The 20140-nt window shown below is 44.5% G+C and overlaps 1 protein-coding gene across 3 annotated transcripts in view; it reads left to right on the top strand.

Annotated features, from left to right (window-relative positions):
• The first annotated feature begins 3140 nt into the window (after window positions 1-3140).
• The window catches only part of RIMKLA (ribosomal modification protein rimK like family member A), a 36346-nt gene continuing 19346 nt past the window's right edge, over window positions 3141-20140 (top strand). For 2 of the 3 annotated variants that reach the window (XM_089894946.1, XM_089894941.1), the window contains exons 1-2: window positions 3213-3459; window positions 18631-18861. In XM_089894946.1, the coding sequence (XP_089751072.1) occupies window positions 3297-3459; window positions 18631-18861 (394 nt within the window). In that variant the 5' untranslated portion in view covers window positions 3213-3296. Of the gene's footprint in view, window positions 3460-18630; window positions 18862-20140 lie in introns of all 3 variants that reach the window. The other variant, XM_022575430.2, reaches the window with a different exon arrangement.

The raw sequence follows: 20140 nt of genomic DNA, 5'->3' as shown, positions 1-20140 counted from the left end.
GCATGCCTATGCATGACAGTCCCAAAATCTAGAGGGTGGAGGCGGAGCAGGGAATTACAAAGCTTCACTTCAGCCTTACACATAAGCCATATGATTCAGTCTTTTGGCACAGTTCTGTTCTAGAGGTTATTGGGTGCTAGCTTAGTTATGAATAAAATGATCCTTTGGTTTCTATTCCAATTTCTTTCTTTTATATAGTTCCCCTGGGAACCCTAAAGGAAGGAGACACGATTAGCAGAGTAGGATTTGGCTATTTCTCATCCTTGAGTGTGGCAGACTGTATTGTCAGTTATAGTTTTTCACAAATTTTTGTTGCCCTTGCCAGGAAAGGATAATACTTTGCTACCTACTCATGTCAGACTTGGCCAGGTGAACTTGCTCTGACCGAGAAAATGCAAGCTCTAGCATGTAAAAGTTCCAGGCAGAAGCATTAAGAACCAGCGTGTGATTCACCGTGATCATTTTCCCCCTTCCACGAGACCTACATTATTCCAGAAAAAGGTTACACTACCAGCCTGGGTCCTGGCATGAAGACAACCTCAAATATGCCAAACTGACCTGTTATGGGCATGTACAATATTTCAAGAAATAAAACTTTGTTGTTGTAAGCCACTTTGGAATCACTTGTTACCACAGCCTTATTGCCTTACCTTATTGCCATCTGTATCAAACACCAGTGTTTGTCCTCCCAACATCTATTCTCCCTTTATTCCTAAGAGAACCCCAATCTTGCCCAGGTGTTCACTTAACTGTACATGTGCTTGGTGGGATTCCAATTCCCAGCCACAGTGGGTAAATCATGATTACATTAAGCCACTCATGATGGCTTCTTACTCTCTGCTGGTGACTGGTTTAGATGTGGGAGAGTGTGAGAAGCCTGCTTGCGGTCTTCTGAGACAGGTTTTCCTTGCTAATAAATAGAGACACAGGGAAAGAAACAGTTTCTCTACTTCTGTTGGACATTGTGTGTATGCACGTGGCAGCTGAAATTATGGCAGCCATTTTGTAACTATGAGGGGCACTGGCCTAAGGTAGTCAGAGTGAAAAGATGGAAAGAATTTGGGTCCCTGATAAATTTACTGAGCTGTTAAATGAATAAACTTTAGAACTGACCTACCTGGATTTCTTGTTACATGAGATAATACATTTTTCTTATTGTTTAAGACAGCTGAATCTGGAATGAAGGGGAAAAGAATGAGTTTAGCTCTAGGGACATTGAGGTGATGGCAGGACAGCATGTTTCTATATTGTTGAAGCTCAGGAGGCATCAGGGTTAAAATTGAATTTGGGGACTTCCCTGGCAGTCCAGTGGTAAGACTCTGTGCTTCCACTGCAGGGGGCGTGGGTTTGATCCCTGGTCAGGGGACTGAATTTGGGAGTCATCTATGGAGAAATATTATATAAGGTAATACATCTTAGAAAATAACCCAAATCTGGGGCAGTTACCTCTGTGCTTGATAATTTTGATAATAGAACAAAACATACCAACATAAGTTTAGCTATGTCCTAACTGGATATGTCACTGTCCCAGGTTCTCACTTATCACCCATCCTAGAAAAGGGAGATCACAGCGGTGTTAGCAACCTTCTAGGGAGGGTGAGCAAAGACAGTGAAGAAGTGATCACAACATCTGGATCCCCAGATCCTGTTCTCCTCAAGCTTGGGTTTTGGGAATCTTGGCATCCATCTGCGTATGAATTAAACATTCTCGACTTATGAAGATGACTATGAAAATGGATTGTAAGCAACTTCTAAATTTAGTGACTCTTATATACAAATTATCGTTCCAGACAGCTATGGTTCTGATCATCTTATAGACATCCTATGTATTATGATCCTGCAAAAGCAAGTAGAAAGCATCAGGATGTACAAAATATATACCATAGGACATGAAGGAAATGGTCAAGGTACAAGATAGAGCCTCTAGTGCCCAAGTTGATCTGTGGTTAGAAGATAGTTTTGAAAGTTACCAAGTCATAGGGCACTAGGTTACTGTTACTTTAAGAAAATACATTCATGGGGGCCGGGTATTTTGCAACACAAAAAGATTTACTTAACAGTGCTGGAAAAATAATTAATTTTTGAAATTCCATTTAGACAGAATTTTTCCAATGGCACGTCAAGTGGGTAAATGCACACACCTGCAAAATATATATAGTGAAGCCTATACCTTACCTGAGATATCTTACCCCTTTTCTAAATTATTGTTTGGCCTGCTTTGAAATTCCTCTTGCCCCCCTAAGCCAAAAAAAAAAAAAAAAGACAAATATTTTAATGAGCCAGAAGAGCAAATGCAATCTCCAAAGATGGCTAACTTCAGTCTTTCAGTTATTTAGAGAGGAAAGTCTGGATTCAAACATAGTTGTTTGCTGGCAGAATTTGCGATTGGCTAGGACCAAGGACAGTGTTTAAAGATGACTCAGTTGTACGGGCTGGGGGGATGGGGGAAGACCAGCTGGTGGTCCTTCTAACTAAAAGGAGTCTATTTTCTTCACATTGAGGTTGTGCAGGCCCAGAACCGCTGAATCCTGGTAGGGGGTGTCCAGTGAAAGAAAACCTGAGACCCTGAGAAACGCACCTTCAAATTATCTGAACCCTCAATCCCCACTCCAGCTCCAGGCCAGGATTTGGGCAGAGCATTCCAAGGCCAGGGTCCACCTGGAGGCCTAGCTGTGTGACCTTCGCCAGGCCCCGGAGTCTCCTTTGGGACGTCCCCGAGGCCCTGCCCCAGGCTCTGTAGGGGGACGCCGATGCTCCCAGCCCCCGGGTGCTCGGGACGGCCTTTGGGAAGCATCCCGCTGCCCGCTGCTGACCACTATGCCATCAGCCCGGACACCCTCTCGGCTTCACTGGGTCGCCGCCCTAGCCCCTCCCGCTCCGGCCGCCCCACCCCGGCCGGCAGCGCCACGCCCGCCGGGGTCCAGCGCGGGACAGGGATGCCCTCCCTCAGCCTCCCCGCCGCACTCCTCGCTCGGGGCTTCCCGGGGCCGCTAACCCCACCCGGGTCTCTTCTCCCGGCCGCAGCAAGCTTGGGCCCCGCCGCGGCCGCCTCTGCAGCTGGCCCCGCGGCCGGCCCGCGCCCGCCGCCGCGCGCTGATTGGCTGGCCGGGATCGGCGGCGGCGCTGAGTGGCCGGGCAGATTCGCTGGGTCAGGGCTGCAGAGGCGCCTGGCGCACGGGCGGGAGTGGAGCCGCGGCGCGCGCTCGCCCGGGACGCCGGCCGCCCGCCAGCCAGAGCGAGCGGCCCGGGGCGCCGAGGGGGCCCGCGCCCCGCCGGGCGCCGCCGTCCTGGCCGCCATGTGCTCCCAGCTCTGGTTCCTGACGGACCGGCGCATCCGCGAGGACTACCCTCAGGTGCAGATCTTGCGCGCCCTGAGGCAGCGCTGCTCCGAGCAGGACGTGCGCTTCCGGGCGGTGCTCATGGACCAGATCGCCGTCACCATCGTCGGCGGCAACCTCGGTGAGCTAGGCGGGCCCGGGAGGGCAGGGAGGCGCTCCGGGATCTCCGAGAGCCAGCGGGTGGGCGCGCGCACCGGGCCCTCCCGGGCCAAATCTCCTTCCGGGCCTCCAAACCTGCCGCTGTCCCCTGAGAGACCTCTTTGGGTTAGAGAAAGCCCCTAACCTTGAGAGCTTCTTTGACTACCAGCATCTGTCCTGAGGCCAAGATTTGAGAACAGGATTTAATTCACTTAGGAGACTTAGTTTGGAAGGAACTCAAATTCACCTGAAGCCTCCTGGAGGTCCGAAGAAAATCAAGCTAACCCCAAATTAGCCAATTGTGCTCCCATTGATACGCTGTCAGTTTAGATTTATAGAAGCCCACACTAAATTTACAAAATTGCCATTAGGATGAATGTTTTTAAAAGTTTTCCAAGAGTGTCTAAGCATCATTAATGCGCTACATAGAATATTATTCCCAAGCTAGGAACCTGCAGATGGGGAGAAATCTGAGAAAGATTGGAGTCACCTCTTGAGGGTAAAGTGGGAGAGAAGACCTTTGATGGGTTTTCTTTAAACTCATCCTCCTCCCTGAAAGTACTGAATTACGATTCCAGAAAAGCCAAGATTTCAGGTACAGACCATTCTGGCCTCACCGATTTCTCCACTGCTGTGTCCAAGAGATTTTTTGGGGTAAGACATGGTTATCATCTGTGACCATGACCTCAAGAGGTTACGTATGTTTTTAGATATTCTTAATTATCCCAACACAGACAGTCTCTGACTTAGGAATCCTGGCTTAGGAACCTCCCCTTGGCCTGCAGTTTTGAGTCTCTCCAGCCTCCAGTCTGGAGGTATCCAGTCACTTCAGGGGGGTCCAGGACTCAAGGGGCTTTGGGCCCAGTGAGAGTGCTTCTTGGAATACCATTCGTATTATTTCAATCATGCCTGGTTAAATTAACTCACAATTTGTTACTTTTCTTTGGCAGGGGAAAGGGGTTCCAAATTCTGAACAGGCTCTTTAGAAATGAGATTTTGAATATGACCTGTTTCTAAGTAGAACATATCTGTCCCGGATGTTTCATCTATAAATTTATCTAAACCCTTCATAAGTAATATCAGATTGTATAGTGTGTTGGAGAAATATACTACAGACATCAGGTATCATACATTTAGTCTAAAACAATGGCTGTCAGCCATAAAGGGCACAATCTCTCTAGTCTTGATTTGCTAAAACTCTCAGTTAGTTAATATAGAACTAATTCTTGGACAGAGAATCAGTAGAATTGGATTCTTATCACAACTTTGTTGCTAATGAGTATCTTGGCTTTGCCTTGGCCAAGTCACTTTATGTCTTTGAATCTCAGGTTTCTCATTTATAAAACTAAGGGTTAGGGTTCCTCCAGCTCTAAAATTCTGCATCAGTACCATACTTAAATGGAATAATCTGTTATATTTTACTGATCTAAATCTAGTATATACATCTTTCCACACCAAGAGTTTGCTCTTTATTTATTTGTTTTACAGCCTATAAAGATGCCTTTGTTGAGATACAGGCACATCATTCCACATCATGTTCCTTTTTGTAGACCCATCATGCATTCTGTGAAGGAGAAGAGAAATGCTGTTTGTTTTGTATCTAAAACCCCATGTTAAAGAATCAGTCATAGGAAAAGAGAAAATTAAATTCTAATGCTGCAGGAAACATTTCACCCCTTTCGTTTAGTGTCTTAAAATTTTTCTGGAATTCATGTGTGAATGTATCTCAATCTATTCAGAAACAAGGAGTTACTTCTTTTTAAACTACATAGTTATTTACCTAGTCGATGGAGAAACTGAAGACAGGGATTTTTTGAAGCAGTTTTCATTTTTTTGCTAATTCAGAGATTGCCCCACACAAATCACAACACATAAAACAAACCTATTAGATCACTGTTTCTGCTGTCCAAAGCAGTCAAAAGATTTATTTGGTGCGTGGGGGGATTAATTAAACACAAGGAAGTGAATTCCGTGAGAAGACTGAGCTCGTTTGCTTTGTTCAGGGCTGTAACAGTGTCTAAATAGTGCCTCACACCTTAATAGGCACTGAAGAAATATTTTTGAATGAATAAAGATATGCAGTCTACTTCCCAGTTTCTTCTAGAGTCAACTGTAGAAAACTGTTGGTAATTTGCTGAGCCAAAGTATTCCTCCGAAATAAACTCTAGAACTTACTAGCTTCGAAATAGAGAAAGAGTTACAATGACATCGATGCTATTTCCCATTTGAGAATTATTGTGAGAGCTGGGAAGGAGTTTAGGATCACCCCTTCTGACCCCTTCATTTTACAAATGAAAAACCTGGTGCTCAAAAAAACGAAGTGACTTGCTCAGTGCCATCCAGCTAATTGGCAGCAAACTGAAGTTTAAAAACCTGGTCTCCTAATTCCCAGCCAGTGGTAATGGAATAAGTATGCCTTAGGACATCAGATGTGGAACTGAACTGAATTATATTAAATTGAGGCTAGACAGTGACGTTTCAAAGTAATGTGATAGTTTAGGAAGTTAAGGTACCACCTTTGCTCAGGCTCCTTTCTGTTCTTTCTTGAGATTCGTGTGGGAGTAGATGAAGGGGTCAGTTTGGGACAGGTATGGGCAGTGACTCTACCAGTTTCTTAAATTCATTGCCAGTCTTCCCTCCATGGAGCCTAGTGGGAACTCAAATACAGAGATGAGAATTTCAGGTTATATCTGAAATAGGATTCAGACAAGAGGTTAAAAGTTGGGGATTTAAAGACTGCAGTTATTTTAAACTAGATAATACAAGTAAGCTGAAGAAGCTGTGCAAATGTAAGGTTTTATGGTTATTCTTTTTAACCCAGTGGTCTGCCCTACCCAGCATAGATTTGGGTGGGGGAGACTACTGGGAAGAGTGAATGACCTTCAGGTGACTGAAGCAATCCTGCAGAAAACACTTTCCCTTCACCTTCCTGCTGGATGTAGCATTATGAGAATCCTATCCATTGCCATTTCCTTCTTAGAAACCACAAGTTCTTCATTCATTCAACACATATTTGTTAATTTTTCTCAATCCTGAGGATAAGATGGTGGTGAACGTGGCACCAAAATGCACATAGTAATATTCAAAGCAAAATTCGTGGAGTGTTTATCATGTGCCAGGCATAGGTCTAGGTTCTTTTTACACATTAATCTGATAAACGTCAGTCAGGGTGTCTGGGCACATAGTGCTGGCTGGCAGTTGGGACCAACACTCAGTAATTCTGGGCTCAGCACTTTCTGTTTCCTCTCTTCCACTCCACCCTATGCTTCAGCCTATACTGACCTCCCTGCCCCTTGCACTGAAGTTGCCTCTGCCTGAGATGCCTGTCTGGTCCAGCTCCCTCCCCCATGGGGAACTTTTATTCACCCTGCATATCCAGCTCAAGTCACTCTTCTCTATACGGTCTGTCTTGACTCCTTACCCAGCCCCCAGGAATCTCTCTCTGCCATCTGCTGCCAAATAACATTGTACAGACCTTCTAAGATAGCATTCATCGTGTTTTATTGTAATTTATCTATTTACAAAGTTTATCTTCTCTCACCCGCTAAATGACTGGGTATTCCTCAAATATATGCTCTGGAACGGGTACATAGTAGGCCTTCAGTTGATGTTTGTTGGATGACTGAGTGAAGTGCCTTAAAGGCTAATTCAGGTATGTGAGATGTACTGTAGTTAGCTGCTGTGTCTGGGAGATCATGATTGAACACATAACTGTTTTTGTGACGAGCGCATTTACTTCTCTGAGGGCAGAGTCACTGGTGAAAATCAAGTTTTTTGACCACCCAAAGGTCTTTACAATTAACTGTCTCAAGAAAAAAGTATAGTCCCAAACTCAGGGACAGATACGAAGACAGAAGAAATGAACCTGCCCTGGAAATGAAGATGTGCTACAGTTCGGCTTCTAGGAGCAGGGTGATTCAGCATTCTTCCCTTACTTTCAGAGCTAAAACCTTGGTGGCCATAGGGCAGTTTCTAGGTCAGGTTCTTTACGTTAAGGTGTTCTGGACTACTTTCACTTTGTTCTTTGTAGTGACCAGGTGAGTAATATTTAAAAAGTTTGGGTAGGGGGAAATCCTAAGTAAACTTGAATGAGGAAATGGTCTTATCGCAGCCTTCCAAAAGACAACAGAGGCCTCACAGAGAAAGGATGGACTCCCATTACTGTGCAAGAAGACACTAGCAGAAAAGGGTACCATGCTCACCTTTGTGCACAAAGGTTGATCTTTAACCTCAGTCCCTGCTAAAGGCCTGTGCCTGACACCCTGTAATCCAAAGAAACCACCATCCAGCACTAGTGGAAAGGTCAGTAGGTGGAAGCACCAACCATGTAATGTTTCCAAACATGTGAGTGCTGAATGGATACGCTTTACCCCATGGGTCCACATTTATAACTGTGGGCTGACCTCAAGGGCTGAGGATGGGTTGAAGTGTTGATGTTTCTAACAGCTGTTTTTAGGGACAGCTCATGAGCTGTGTTGGAAAACGTTCTAGAACCAATAGATTGGGATCCTTAGTGGATCTCAAAGCCCTGCTTTATAGGTTTCTGAACCACCTGTTGTTGCTACCATACACCTCCACCAAATTTGTTAGGCTTGCCTGGTGGAAGGGACACAGCCATCATCAGAGAGGTCCACGTCATCTCCATCCATCCATACCTCCTTGTCATCCCCCTTATTAGCAGAGAGTCCATGGACATCCAGGTACATCACTGCTAGCCTCACATCACTCCACCCACTCCTCCAGTAGGTAGGTGGGTCACCTTACCCACTTCCTGGAGAGACCTTTATTAGGGCTTTATATTATTTTAATACAAAACTCCAACAAGGTCTGAAATTCTCAATCTAGTTCTACTTGTTCCTTCACTATTAAAAAGTAATTCAAGGGGCTTCCCTGGTGGCACAGTTATCGAGAATCTGCCTACCAATGCAGGGGACACGGGTTCGAGCCCTGGTCTGGGAAGATCCCACATGCCGCGGAGCAACTAGGCCCGTGAGCCACAACTACTGAGCCTGCAGCTCTGGAGCTTGTGCTCCGCAACAAGTGAGGCCGAGATAGTGAGAGGCCCCGCGCACAGCGATGAAGAGTGGCCCCCGCTTGCCACAACTAGAGAAAGCCCTCGCACAGAAACGAAGACCCAACACAGCCAAAAATAAATTAAAAAAAAAAATGTAATTCAAGACTCCTGCTATGAGGAAGTGATACATTTAAGTTACTTTGCATTGCGGAATGAACAGGAATAACGGTTCTTCATTCCTCATTCCTTTAACTCTGTTATTAATACTTAACTATCTTTTATGTGTCAGTTAATCTTCACAACAATCCTATTCATTCCCTTAGTTCATTCCACAAATATCAATTGGGTGCCCACTCTGTGCCAGGCCAGGCGCTGTGCTAGGTGCTGGAGATGTAACAGAGAGCGAGGACAGACACAGCCTCCCTCATTACTATGATCTCATTCATGCATTTGCTCAACAATATCTGCTGACTGCCTACTGTGTGAGGGGTGTTGATCTAGGCACCAGAACAAAACAGGCAGAAATCCCTGCCTCTGAAGGAGATTACCTTCTAGATGGGGAGATAGAATACAAACAAGTTAAAACACATTAGTATTTGGTGAAAAGAGCTAAGGAGGAAAAAAAATAAGGAAGGGAAAAGGAGGAAAAAGTAGCACATTTCTGGGGGCAGAGAAAGGGATTGTAATTTTAGATAGGGTGGCTGGAGTGGTCCTCACCCAGAACATGATGTTTAAGTAAAGACCTGAAGGAGATGAGGATGCAAGCTGTTTGGATATCCGGGAGTAGAGTGGTTCAGGCAAGAGGGAACAACAAGGAAACCAGTGTGGCCAAAGCAGAGCGTTAATGAGCATTAGGAGAGGTGGTCAGAGAGGTGGGGTGGGGGAAGCCAATGTATAGGGCCTTGTGGGTCATGGGGGGAGCCAATGTATAGGGCCTTGTGGGTCATGGAAGGACATTGTATTTTACTCTGGAATGAGCTGGGAATCTACTGAAGAGTTTTGAACAGAGGGGTGACATGACCTGCCCTATGTTCACAGGGTCATACTGGCCACAGTGTTGAGAATAGACTGATGACAGCAAGGGCAGAAGCAGAGAGATGGCTTAGGAGTTTCTTGCTGCAGTTCAGGTAACAGATGATGGATGATGGTTGTTGGACTAGAATGATTTCAGGGGAGGAGGTGAAAAGTGACTGGATTTTTGGATATATTTTGAAGACAGAGTTGTCAGAATGTGCCTACTGGATCAGACATTGGATGTGTAGACGTTGGACTGATCAAGGAGGACTCCAAAGTTTGTCCTGAGCAGCTGCAAGAATAAAGTTTGCCATTTACTCATATGGAAAGTGTGTGAGAGGATTAGGTTTGGTCAGGTGATGAGGATCAGGTCTCAGTCTAAGGTACCCATTAAACATCCAAATGGAAATGGCAAGTAGGCAGTTGATCATATCAACTTGGGATTCAGGGGAAAGCCCTGGCCTGAAGATATCAAAAGTAGGAGCATCTCCATACACCTATCACGGGAGTGACTGTCGACAGAAAAGAGGTCCAAGGACTGAGCTCTGGGGCACTCCACTGTTTAGTGGTTGGGGAGAGGGGGAAGAACCAGCAAAGAATCCTAAGTAAAAGAAATAAACCCTGGAGAGTGTGGTGTCCTGGAAGCCAAGTGGAGAATGTGTTTAAAGAAGGAAGACATGATGAGACTGTTTCAGCTATTGCTGGTAAATCAAGTTAAGATGAGGACTGAGAACTGAACATTGGATATAGAATGTGGACTTAACATTAGTGACTCTGATAAGAGCAGTTTCAATGAAGTAATGGAAAACAGGGAATATACACACTGCCTTAAGAGTTTTGTTATAAAGAGAAAGTGAAAAATGGGTTGATAACTTGCTACGGACTGAATTGTATTCTCCCAAAATTCATACGTTGAAGCCCTAACCCCCAATGTGATGGTATTTGGAGGGGGGGCCTTTGGAAGGTCATGAGGGTGGTACCCTCATGAATGGTATTAGTGCCTTTATAAGAAGAGATGAGAGAACTTGACACCTCTCTCTCCCTCTCTCCCTCTCTCCCTCTCTCCCTCTCTCCCTCTCTCCCTCTCTCCCTCTCTCCCTCTCTCCCCCCCCCCCCCCCCCCCCCCCCCTCTCTCCCCCTCTCTCCCCCTCTCTCCCTCTCCCTCTCCCTCTCCCTCCCTCCCTCTCCTTGCCATGTGAGGATATAGCAAGAAGGCTGCTGTCTGCAAGCCAGGAACAGAACCCAATAATGCTGGCACCCCGATATCAGACTTCTAGTCCCCATAACTGTGAGAAATAAATGTCTGTTGTTTAAGTCACCAAACCTATAGTATTTTGTAATAGCAGCCTGAGCTAAGATATTGCTCAAAGATGGATTTGAGAGGATTTTCTTAAAGAAGGGAGAAATAACAGAATATTGCATGCTGGTGTGAATGATCCAATAGAGAGAGAGAAATTGGTGATGTAGGAGAGAGAGGTAACTTGCTGGAGCAGTGCCTTACGTGACTGAGAGGGATTGGGATCTAGTGCCTATTTCGAGGAGTTGACCTAAGCCAGGAACAAGGACACTTCAGCCATTATAATAGAGAAGGTCACCTACTGGCACAGGTGCAGGTGGGTAGATGTGATAGTGGGAAGTTATAGAAAAGTTCTTTTCTGATTGCTTCAGTTTTTCTCCCTGAAATAGGAAGAGTGAGAATGAGGAGGAGGGAGGAAGAAGTGAAGATCTGAAGCAAGAAAAGAAAGTGTGCAATAGATGTCTGGTGTTGAGGGAGAGTGAATGGACTAGGGAAACAGTGCTTAGCAGGCAGCAATAAGGATGCCCTTGAGATCAGTCAGCAGGTTTGTGTATTTTTTCTTCAGACATGCTCCATTGCACAGGAGGGCACATGAAGTAGGCAGAGTTGGATCAGTCCAACTGGGGTTGTGGTTTAGCCAAGCAAGAAATGGGTGCAAGGATTTGTGGATATATGTTGTGGTGCTTGACTATGGAAATGAAATAGGGTATGAAGCGGGTGAGGGACAGTGAAAAGATGGGGGATCCATGCATGGTAGTTCCAGGTGGCGTCAAAGTGTGGCTGGAGTTGGGGTACTATAGAGTGAGCTGGAAAGATAGGAGACGGTGTTTGGAGATGGGAGTTATGATCACTGCATAAAGTCTAGAATGTAACTGGTACTGGTGGCTGGGGTGGGATGGTGGACAAGATCCTTGGAGGAAAGGAGGTCAAGAAACAGAGAGGCCCTGGGAATTGGAAGAATTCTTCATGGGGATATTGAAATCACCAGTATCTGTGACAGCACAGGGGAGTCAGTGAGTCTGGAGCTAAAGCTTCAAGGACAGGGGAGTGACTGGGGTCTTTAGATGACCTGCACAAGTAGGGAGATGTGTGGTGTTGTCAGATGAGAGTCACGTTGGGTGTTTTAGGAGAGAAGGATGCTGGTCAAGCTGCGATGAGAGTAGGAAGAAGCACGTCTCTCCTACCTCTAGGCCCAGTAACCCCAGGTGAGAGGGAGAGAAGCCACAGCTTGGGAGGGCTGGTGGGGAAGCAGAGTCAGGGTTCAGTTAGACTCAGAAAAAGAAGGGGAAGGGAACAGTTGCTGAAAAGTTCAAGGATAGGAGATTTGCTGCCCATTGAGTCCCATTGATTGAGTCCCCGAGGGCACCGGGGAGATGGGCAGGAGTGCAAGGTGGGAGTAGAAAAGGCAATGTCAGGGACTTCCCTGGTGGTCCAGTAGTTAAGAATCTGCCTTCCAATGCAGGGGACGTAGGTTCAATCCTTGGTCAGGGAACTAAGATCCCACATGCCTTGGGGCAACTAAGCCCGTGCACTGCAATGAAGTGAAGATCCAGAGCAGCCCAAATGTTAAAAAAAAAAAAAAAAGAAAGAAAGAAAGAAAAGGCAATGTCAGAGCCAGGTGGGGTTCAGAGTCCAGGGAAGTGACATGGCCTTGGAGACTGGAATCTTGAGAGCCTGATAGGAAAGGAGAAAAGGGCCTGATGAGATTTGTCTTCGTGGCTGCGAGGAAGCATTGTGTTGGTGAGGTGTGGGAGAGAGGAAGGTTTTCAAGTTCTTCCATTTTACAGAAGAGGAAACTGAGACCCAGGGACATTTTCTGTGTCTTGCCAAGCTGTTAAATGACAGCACAGAACTAAATCAAGTCTCTGACTTGGAGGCCAGGACTTTATCTACTTTGCCATAACTGCCTTTCATCTCACGTGTCCTCAACTTCTTGAAAGGCCTTTGCAAATACGTTTGCCCTGAGCTGTCGCAGAACTCAGTGCTTATGTGTTGCCATGCCTTGACCATCGACTTGTTTCTGAAGGGTAGACATTATGCATTTATTAGTTTTACACATTTCTTCTGTGCCCAGAAGCTCTACGAGTCAGCATCTCCTCTCTGAAACTTTCCTTGATTCTCAGAAATAATCACCTAACTGTTCCCTCCTCCTTCGCTGTCACTGTACCCTGATATATATGCCTGCTAGAGCAGTTCTCACGTTGCGTTAGAACCTCCCCACCCCCTGCCCAAACCAGACTGATAACTCTTCTTAATACCCAGGTGCTCTGCATAGAGCATCAGTGACATTAGTTACAGTTGTCTGTTTTCTTTCTTCTTAAATTCCAGGGATATTGTTTGTTACACTCACAGCTCAACCCCTATGCCCAGCCTTTTAGACAGTGCCTGTCAGAGGCCCTCCCGTGTCCCTTTTCCTCTTACCATTTGATGGCATTGTGTCCGTCCTCCCCTCTTGCCCTACACTGCCGCCGCCACCAGTCTAACCATCAGCACCTGAATCTCTGCCTGAGGGCTTTCTCTGGTCACAGGAGCTCACTTTGCCCACACATGCATGGCAAGCTGGAAGGACCAGGGAATTAATACCACACCCCTCGATCAGTTCTCAACCAAAGACAGGGTTGGTATATAAATATTATAAATTGCTAGCTTCCTCGCCCCTTGGGTGGGGTAACCAAGGAGTGTGCACTAAACCGTTTCTTATTGTCGCCCGGCAAGATTAAGCCCTGGGTGCCAAGGTGATCACTCACTTCATAACACACCTTTTATTTGCAGCATTGCCTTCTCTACTTCCCCCTCCAGTGTTTCCTGAAATTGCCACCGTGATAATAGACCTCTTGCACTTCAGTCCTTATCTCCAGCAGTCCTTCTGGGGAAACCCAAACTAACACTGGGCTTGGCCCAAAGTAGGTGCTCAATAAATCTTCACTGAATGAATGCATGAAACAATAAATATGTGTTGAGTGACTGAATGAATTAAAATTATGTTGATATATTTCTCTGTAAGGAGACGATAAGCTCCTGGTATGCAGAGATCACCTGGCTCATCTTTGTATTCCTGCTTCAGAGTATGTCTGATTCATCTCAACAGTTCAGTGAAGGTTGAATTGAATTAAATGACCTCAAATTAGCAGTTGGTGGAAAGAGAAGGTGGCCACATAATGACTGTGGGTCTTAATGAGGTAGAGGTGAGATTTCTTTGGGCATTGTAACAAAGACCTTTAAAAGGGAAAGAGAAGTGGCATAGCATCTACTCGGTAAGAATAAAAGTAACTTCCTTATGAGAAAATGCTGTGGGGTAGGGTAGAAAGAGACCAGAGAAAAACTGGAGAGTGATTGAGATGAGCCAGACCATGTTTGGGATGACACATCTCCCTCCTAACACAACACAGTAATGTACAGCACTTAATGGATTATTATCCACTTACGTTATTTATAGTGTTGATTCATTTTTAACAACTCTCAGAGCTTCACTACCAGCCATGGTTACATGATCCTGCCCAAATGTAATGGTCCTAAAAGCTGCTGTAAGTGAGGTCCTTGCTTGCTCTCTTGCTACAGTGTCCTGCTATTTTCTTATTTCTGCCACTTGCTTTGTACATGAAGGGTTTTTGTGGGGTTTTTTTTCCTAGCGTACAAGAAGCCAGTTTAGTTTTGAAGCTTGCTTTTTAGTTGTGAAGCCAGGGATGCATATGTGTGCACATGAATGAGTGTTGTGTGCCCACTGGTCTGGACCCACTGTGAATCAGTTCTGTGTAAATGCAAAGACTTTGACAGTCAGATCTAGTGCAGGGATGCATATACAAGATGTCTTCTTTTTTTAATTGAAGCGTAGTTGATTTACAATGTTGTGCTAATCTCTGCTGTACAGCAAAGTGACTCAGTTATACACATAGAGACATTCTTGTTTATACTCTTTTCCATTATGGTTTATCCCAGGATACTGAATACAGTTCCCTGTGCTATATAGTAGGACCTTGTTGTTTATTTACTCTAAATGTAATAGTTTGCATCTGCTAACCCCAAACTCCCAGTCCATCCCTCTCCCTCCCTCCCTCCCCCTTGGCAACCACAAGTCTGTTCTCTATGTTGTTTTGTTTTGTTTTTAACAAGATGCCTTTAATTTAAATGCAATAATACATATGAATGTTTTTGGCAAAGTTCCTCAAACACAGTAGATGATCAGTAAAAATGTTAGGCAAATTCAGATCTGGATGACTGCACCTTTTATTTTCCATGCTTCTTCCCTGTATTGGTATGAATGATTGAGAATGGGTTTTAATTCTTAGAGCTCTACTTTCCAATAATGACTTGTTTCTTTCTAAAGCTATTTCTCTGTATTATTAAGCGCATTTCTTTGCTGTTGTACATATAAATGCAAAAGTCTATAGTTTTGTAGAATTAATTTAATCCAATATATAGGTTAGAAAAAAAACAGGCTCAGTTCTTTGGAAAAGTTACTCATTTTTCTGTCTTGTTTTTAATACATTAAAATATTTCCAAATATAAATAATAGAGTCAAAAACATAATTACCCATAAAAGTATATTATTCTTTTTAGAAGTAATATGGAGAAAATACTGTGGTTTCAAAAAGTTGATTTAGACTAGGTTGGCTATTGGTCATTATACTAACTAGTTTGGGGACTGATCTTTTTCACGATCTTATTGACCTGTTTGGGGACATAGTGATCATTTTAGTTTTTAAAAAAAAGTGGTTTGAGGCTAAATAGTAAATCTCAATCCCAGTCTGGGAGATCCCCAAATATCCCAGAAGTAACTCAGCTCCTTTCCCCCCACCTTGCTTCCCAGGTCAAGGTGATGCCTGAGGGCGCTAGGGCACTTAATCGCATGAAATCCCTTGTTATTGAGGGCACGAGCCCCTGATTGTTCAGGGCTTTCCTTCCATTGCTGGCAGCCAAGCAGAGCCCTGCCCTCCTTGAGGTCCTGCATCAGCACTTCATTCCCTTGGTTTAAGGCCCATAGATTGCAGTGGGAACATTAAGGATCCCAGGAAAGGTGACACATTAAGCTCCATCCTTTCCCAAGAGGAGATATCAATGGGGAGAGGGAGAGAGATCGCTAAGTGGTTAAAGGCTTCAGAAGTCACTGACAGGTTTGCCAAGTGCCAGCCTTAAACCAAGCTGTGCTTGGCCGTGGCTCTGTGGAATTGCTGTTCCTGCTAAAGGATGCCACGGTGAGCAGCAGACTCTTGTCTCCTACTTCTAGAAATGGTGATTTAGACAAGGTGCAAACAGCAAAGAAAATGGGCATGAACATGGGACAAGTGACGTTGCCCCTTAGCAAGGATGCTGGAGCTGGGTCAGTGGGCAGAGAAGTAACTGGTTGTGTATATGTTTTCCCTAAACACATCACGTCCCTCTCTGTACAGAGCTGGACGGCCAACACAGTCAGAGACCAGACCTGTCTAACTGCTTGGGAGAGCCTTTTCAGCTCCACGTTAACCCATTCCATTCTTCATTTATTAAAGGCTTCAGTTGGAATGAGCCAGGCCCAAAGATTTACCTTTGGAGAAGAGAGATGAAATCCTGGTAAGACTTCCTAGGTGTACGTGAATCTGCTTATCGAGGCTGAGCTGTCTCTCTCCACTTGTGGTTGGTATTTCCAGAAATGACTGAATTCTTTTCTTCCCATTTAGAAGTTTTACCGTTTGTCTGTGGTCTCATGTTGAGATTTAAAACCCAGATGTTTCTGCTGCTTCTCATCTCTCTAGGTCACTTTTCTGTTGCAAAGCCATTTTTTCTCATCAGGTGGTACAAATCTCCATACAGTGTCCTACCTTGCTCAGTAGAGTGTCTGTGCGATAATAACGCCAGTGCCTTGCATATCTATAGCGTTTTGTGGTTCTCAAAGCATTTTTGCATATATTATCTCATTATGTAATGTTGTTCTGGGCTGTTGCTTTTCCCCTCAGTGTTCTGTATTTTACTTGCCATTTTCACCAACTTGAATACTTTTCTTTCTTCTACCAGTTTTGAGGATATTATTCAGGGTTTACTCTTTTCCCCCTTTCATATTATTTTCCCCAGGGGCGCTAAGTGGCAAAGGAAAAAGCACATATAAATGATACTGTTTTCCGATGGCAAAGTGAAGATAACCTGAATGCTCTTTACAAATCATCCCTGAGAATTATATTCCATTTCCTTGGGTGCACACTATCAGCAGAAGTACTAAAAACAATTTAACTTAACGATTGCGCTTACTCTCTTTTTTATTAAATTGGTGAAACATCTAGAATGAGAGGAAACTGTGCAAGTTAGATCCATGTAGTAGTTTTGTGGTTTTGGTTTTTCTGTTTGCTTGCTTTTGTTTTGTCTTGCTTAGAGTTTTTATATTGATATTATTCATCCCACAATAGAGGAATAGTAACTTCCTTAGTACCTTCTGTTTTCTTGGAGTTATATGGTTGTACACTTTTATCACTTGTGAAAGCGAAGGTGCTTTAGGTTAAAGCCTAAAAGATGGTTCTCAAACTGTGTTTAAAATGTTTTCTGTAGAGCATTTTAGAGACTCCTTTAAGGCTCACTAAGGCAGACCAAGTAGTTCCCTGAACTCACTTCTCATTGCCCTATCCAGTCTATTTCCTGTCTCCATCATTCCATCCCCAGATGCTGGGTGCACCGGAGATGCCTACGTAACTACTTAGAGTAATGCAAACCATAGGATATCAGGGTTGAAAGAGATCAAGCAGGTTGCTGTGAGCTTATTAACTTTTGCATTCCTTCTGTGCCATCCTCGGATGACTAATGAGCCTCACTCAGCCCATTCCATCCTAAGGCAGAGGAAAAGTATCCCTTTTGTTGAGCCCAAATCTATCTCCATGTAGCTTCTGTATAATTAAACAAACACTGAGTGCCTATCATGCAGCGGATACTGTTCTAGGCGCTGGGGATACAGAAGTGAACAGTCAGACAAAATAATGCTCTTTTGGATAGCTCCTCAGCTGTACCTCCTGAGGTCATAGAAGACAAGCCAAATAATTCTCCTGCATGGAGCCGCACAGATAATTGAAGACTTCACTCCTGTTCCTCTGAGTCTTCACTACAAGCTAATACTACCAGTTCATCCAGTATCATACAGGTTTAAGTCCTTTGGCTCTACAGACCAGTTGTTTTGTGATGCATTCTAGTTTTTCTTAATATTGAATTGATTTTTAGTATATTGATTTTTTTTAAGTTTTTTGTTATCAAGGTAATACACAGTTGGAGATATTTTGGAAAATACTGATAAGTATAAATAGAAAATCATCTATAGTCCCATTACCCACTGTTAAAATGTTGGTATATTTCCTTCTAGCGTTTTCTAACTTGTACTGATAATTTTGTATCCTGTTTTTTTTACCTAACATTGACATTTTTACATTCATTATATTCGTAATATTCCAGATGACTTTTAAAGATGAAGTCATAAGAGTGGTAAAGATACCATAAGTGACCTTTACTGCATTCCTTGTCATTAAGTCTCCAGCCTCCTAAGCCACTACATTTTGAGTAATACTAGTCCTACATGGAAGGAGGGTGCTGGACTGCATTATCTCCTATGGATTCTTCTAACTTGGATTATTCTTGATATGCTGCTCTTCCCCCCGCTGGCCCCACCCTGTTCATTCTTTTGTGTTTCCTCAATGTCGTGCTCTGCCCATTTGTTTGGAGTATAGGGTGGACGGTAGCTTCTCATTACAACAGGATATCCAAGTGCCATTTTCAAGGCTATCTTCCTGCTAGGTTCAGTCTTGAGGAGTCTGTTGGAACCAGTGCTTCTGGTGGGACTAGATGATGGCCAGCCCAGAGCTCATTTCTTCCTTTGATTGCAGGCCTGCAGCTGAACCAGAAGGCGCTCACCACTTTCCCAGACGTGGTGCTCGTCCGGGTGCCCACACCCTCAGTGCAGTCGGACAGTGACATCACCGTCCTGCGACACCTGGAGAAGTTGGGCTGCCGCTTAGTCAACCGCCCACAGAGCATTCTAAACTGCATCAACAAATTCTGGACATTCCAGGAGCTGGCTGGACATGGGGTCCCCATGCCGGACACCTTCTCCTATGGTGAGTGTCCTTAAAATAGGATTGAGACTTGTCTTTCCAAATAGCCTGCATCCCTATGTTCTCTCTCCCCAGAAGGCCTCTGGCATCTCTTGTTGGTTTTCAAGGCGAATCTGTTCATCTTAGATGATTCAACATCTTGAGTCTTTATCATAGTCATTTCCTCTGTCTGAAATGTCTTTGCTTCTTTCTCTCTGGAATTCATTCATTAAATATGTAGCTGGTACACACTGTGTGCCAACTACCAAAATAGGCTCTAGGCTCTAGCAACAAGTAAGAGAGTCCTACCCTCAGGGCATTCCCAGTTCATCAGAGGCAGTTTCAGTGCAGTGCCAGGATAAGAGTTAGCGCAAGGTGGTATGGGAATACACAGGAGAGCTCCTAATTTAGTTTAGTAGGTGATGAGGAAAGAAGGCTTCCCAAAAGAGAGAACATCTAAACTAGCTGAAGTTATCCAGCTAAAGCAAGGGGGGCGGGGAGCAGTCTAAGAAGAAAGCAGAATATAGAAAGACCTAGAGGCAAGAGAGAGCATGACCGATTGGTGGTATTTTGAGTAGTTTGTGGAACGTCAAGGAGATAGGGTTGAGATATAAGGCTAGAAAGATAAGAAGTCACCATATACAGTACATGAAAGAGATCAGGGGTAATCCTGAGACTAACAGGAAGTTATTGGAGGGCTTTAAGCAGGGAAATGGCCTGATCAGAGTTCAGAATGTCACTTTGGCTACACTGTGGAGAAGGAATTGGACCAGGGGCAAAGTAGAGACAGGATATGTACTGGTAGGCTTTATAAGCAATGCAAATGAGCAATGATAGTCTAAACTAAGGTGGCCATAGTGAGAATGAAGATAAGTGAACAGATTCAGGACTTAGGAAGGAGACAGAAATATTAGGACACGATGATTGAGTGGCTATGAGGAGCATGGAGAGGAATCAAGAGTGACTCTGGTTTCTGGTTTGGGCAACCAGATGTGAAAGCGAACACTCACTGAGACTAGAACCATGGGAGAGGAGAAACAGATTGGTGGGTAGGGCAAGGCATTGTCGGAAGAGGTTATTATAGTTTGGGACACATTCTGTTTGAGGTGTCTGTAGTATATAAAAGTAAAACTATTCAGTAGGCAGCAGATAAATGGATCTGGAGCTCCTGAGAGAGGCGTAGACTAAGGAAGTGGATTTGGAAACTTCCATTATGTTAAGTGAAGTCACAAGAATGGATGAGATTACTCAGGGAGAAAATGTAGAATGAAGAGAGGCCTGAGCTGTACACCTAAAATGGTTA

The sequence above is a fragment of the Delphinapterus leucas genome, chromosome 1 (genome assembly GCF_059928025.1).
Source record: "Delphinapterus leucas isolate spDelLeu-1000000601 "Yukka" chromosome 1, BTC_Dleu_Yukka2, whole genome shotgun sequence".
NCBI classification, from domain to species: domain Eukaryota; kingdom Metazoa; phylum Chordata; class Mammalia; order Artiodactyla; family Monodontidae; genus Delphinapterus; species Delphinapterus leucas.
Note: the sequence above shows the minus strand (reverse complement) of the source record. Positions and strands in the feature narration are given on the sequence as shown.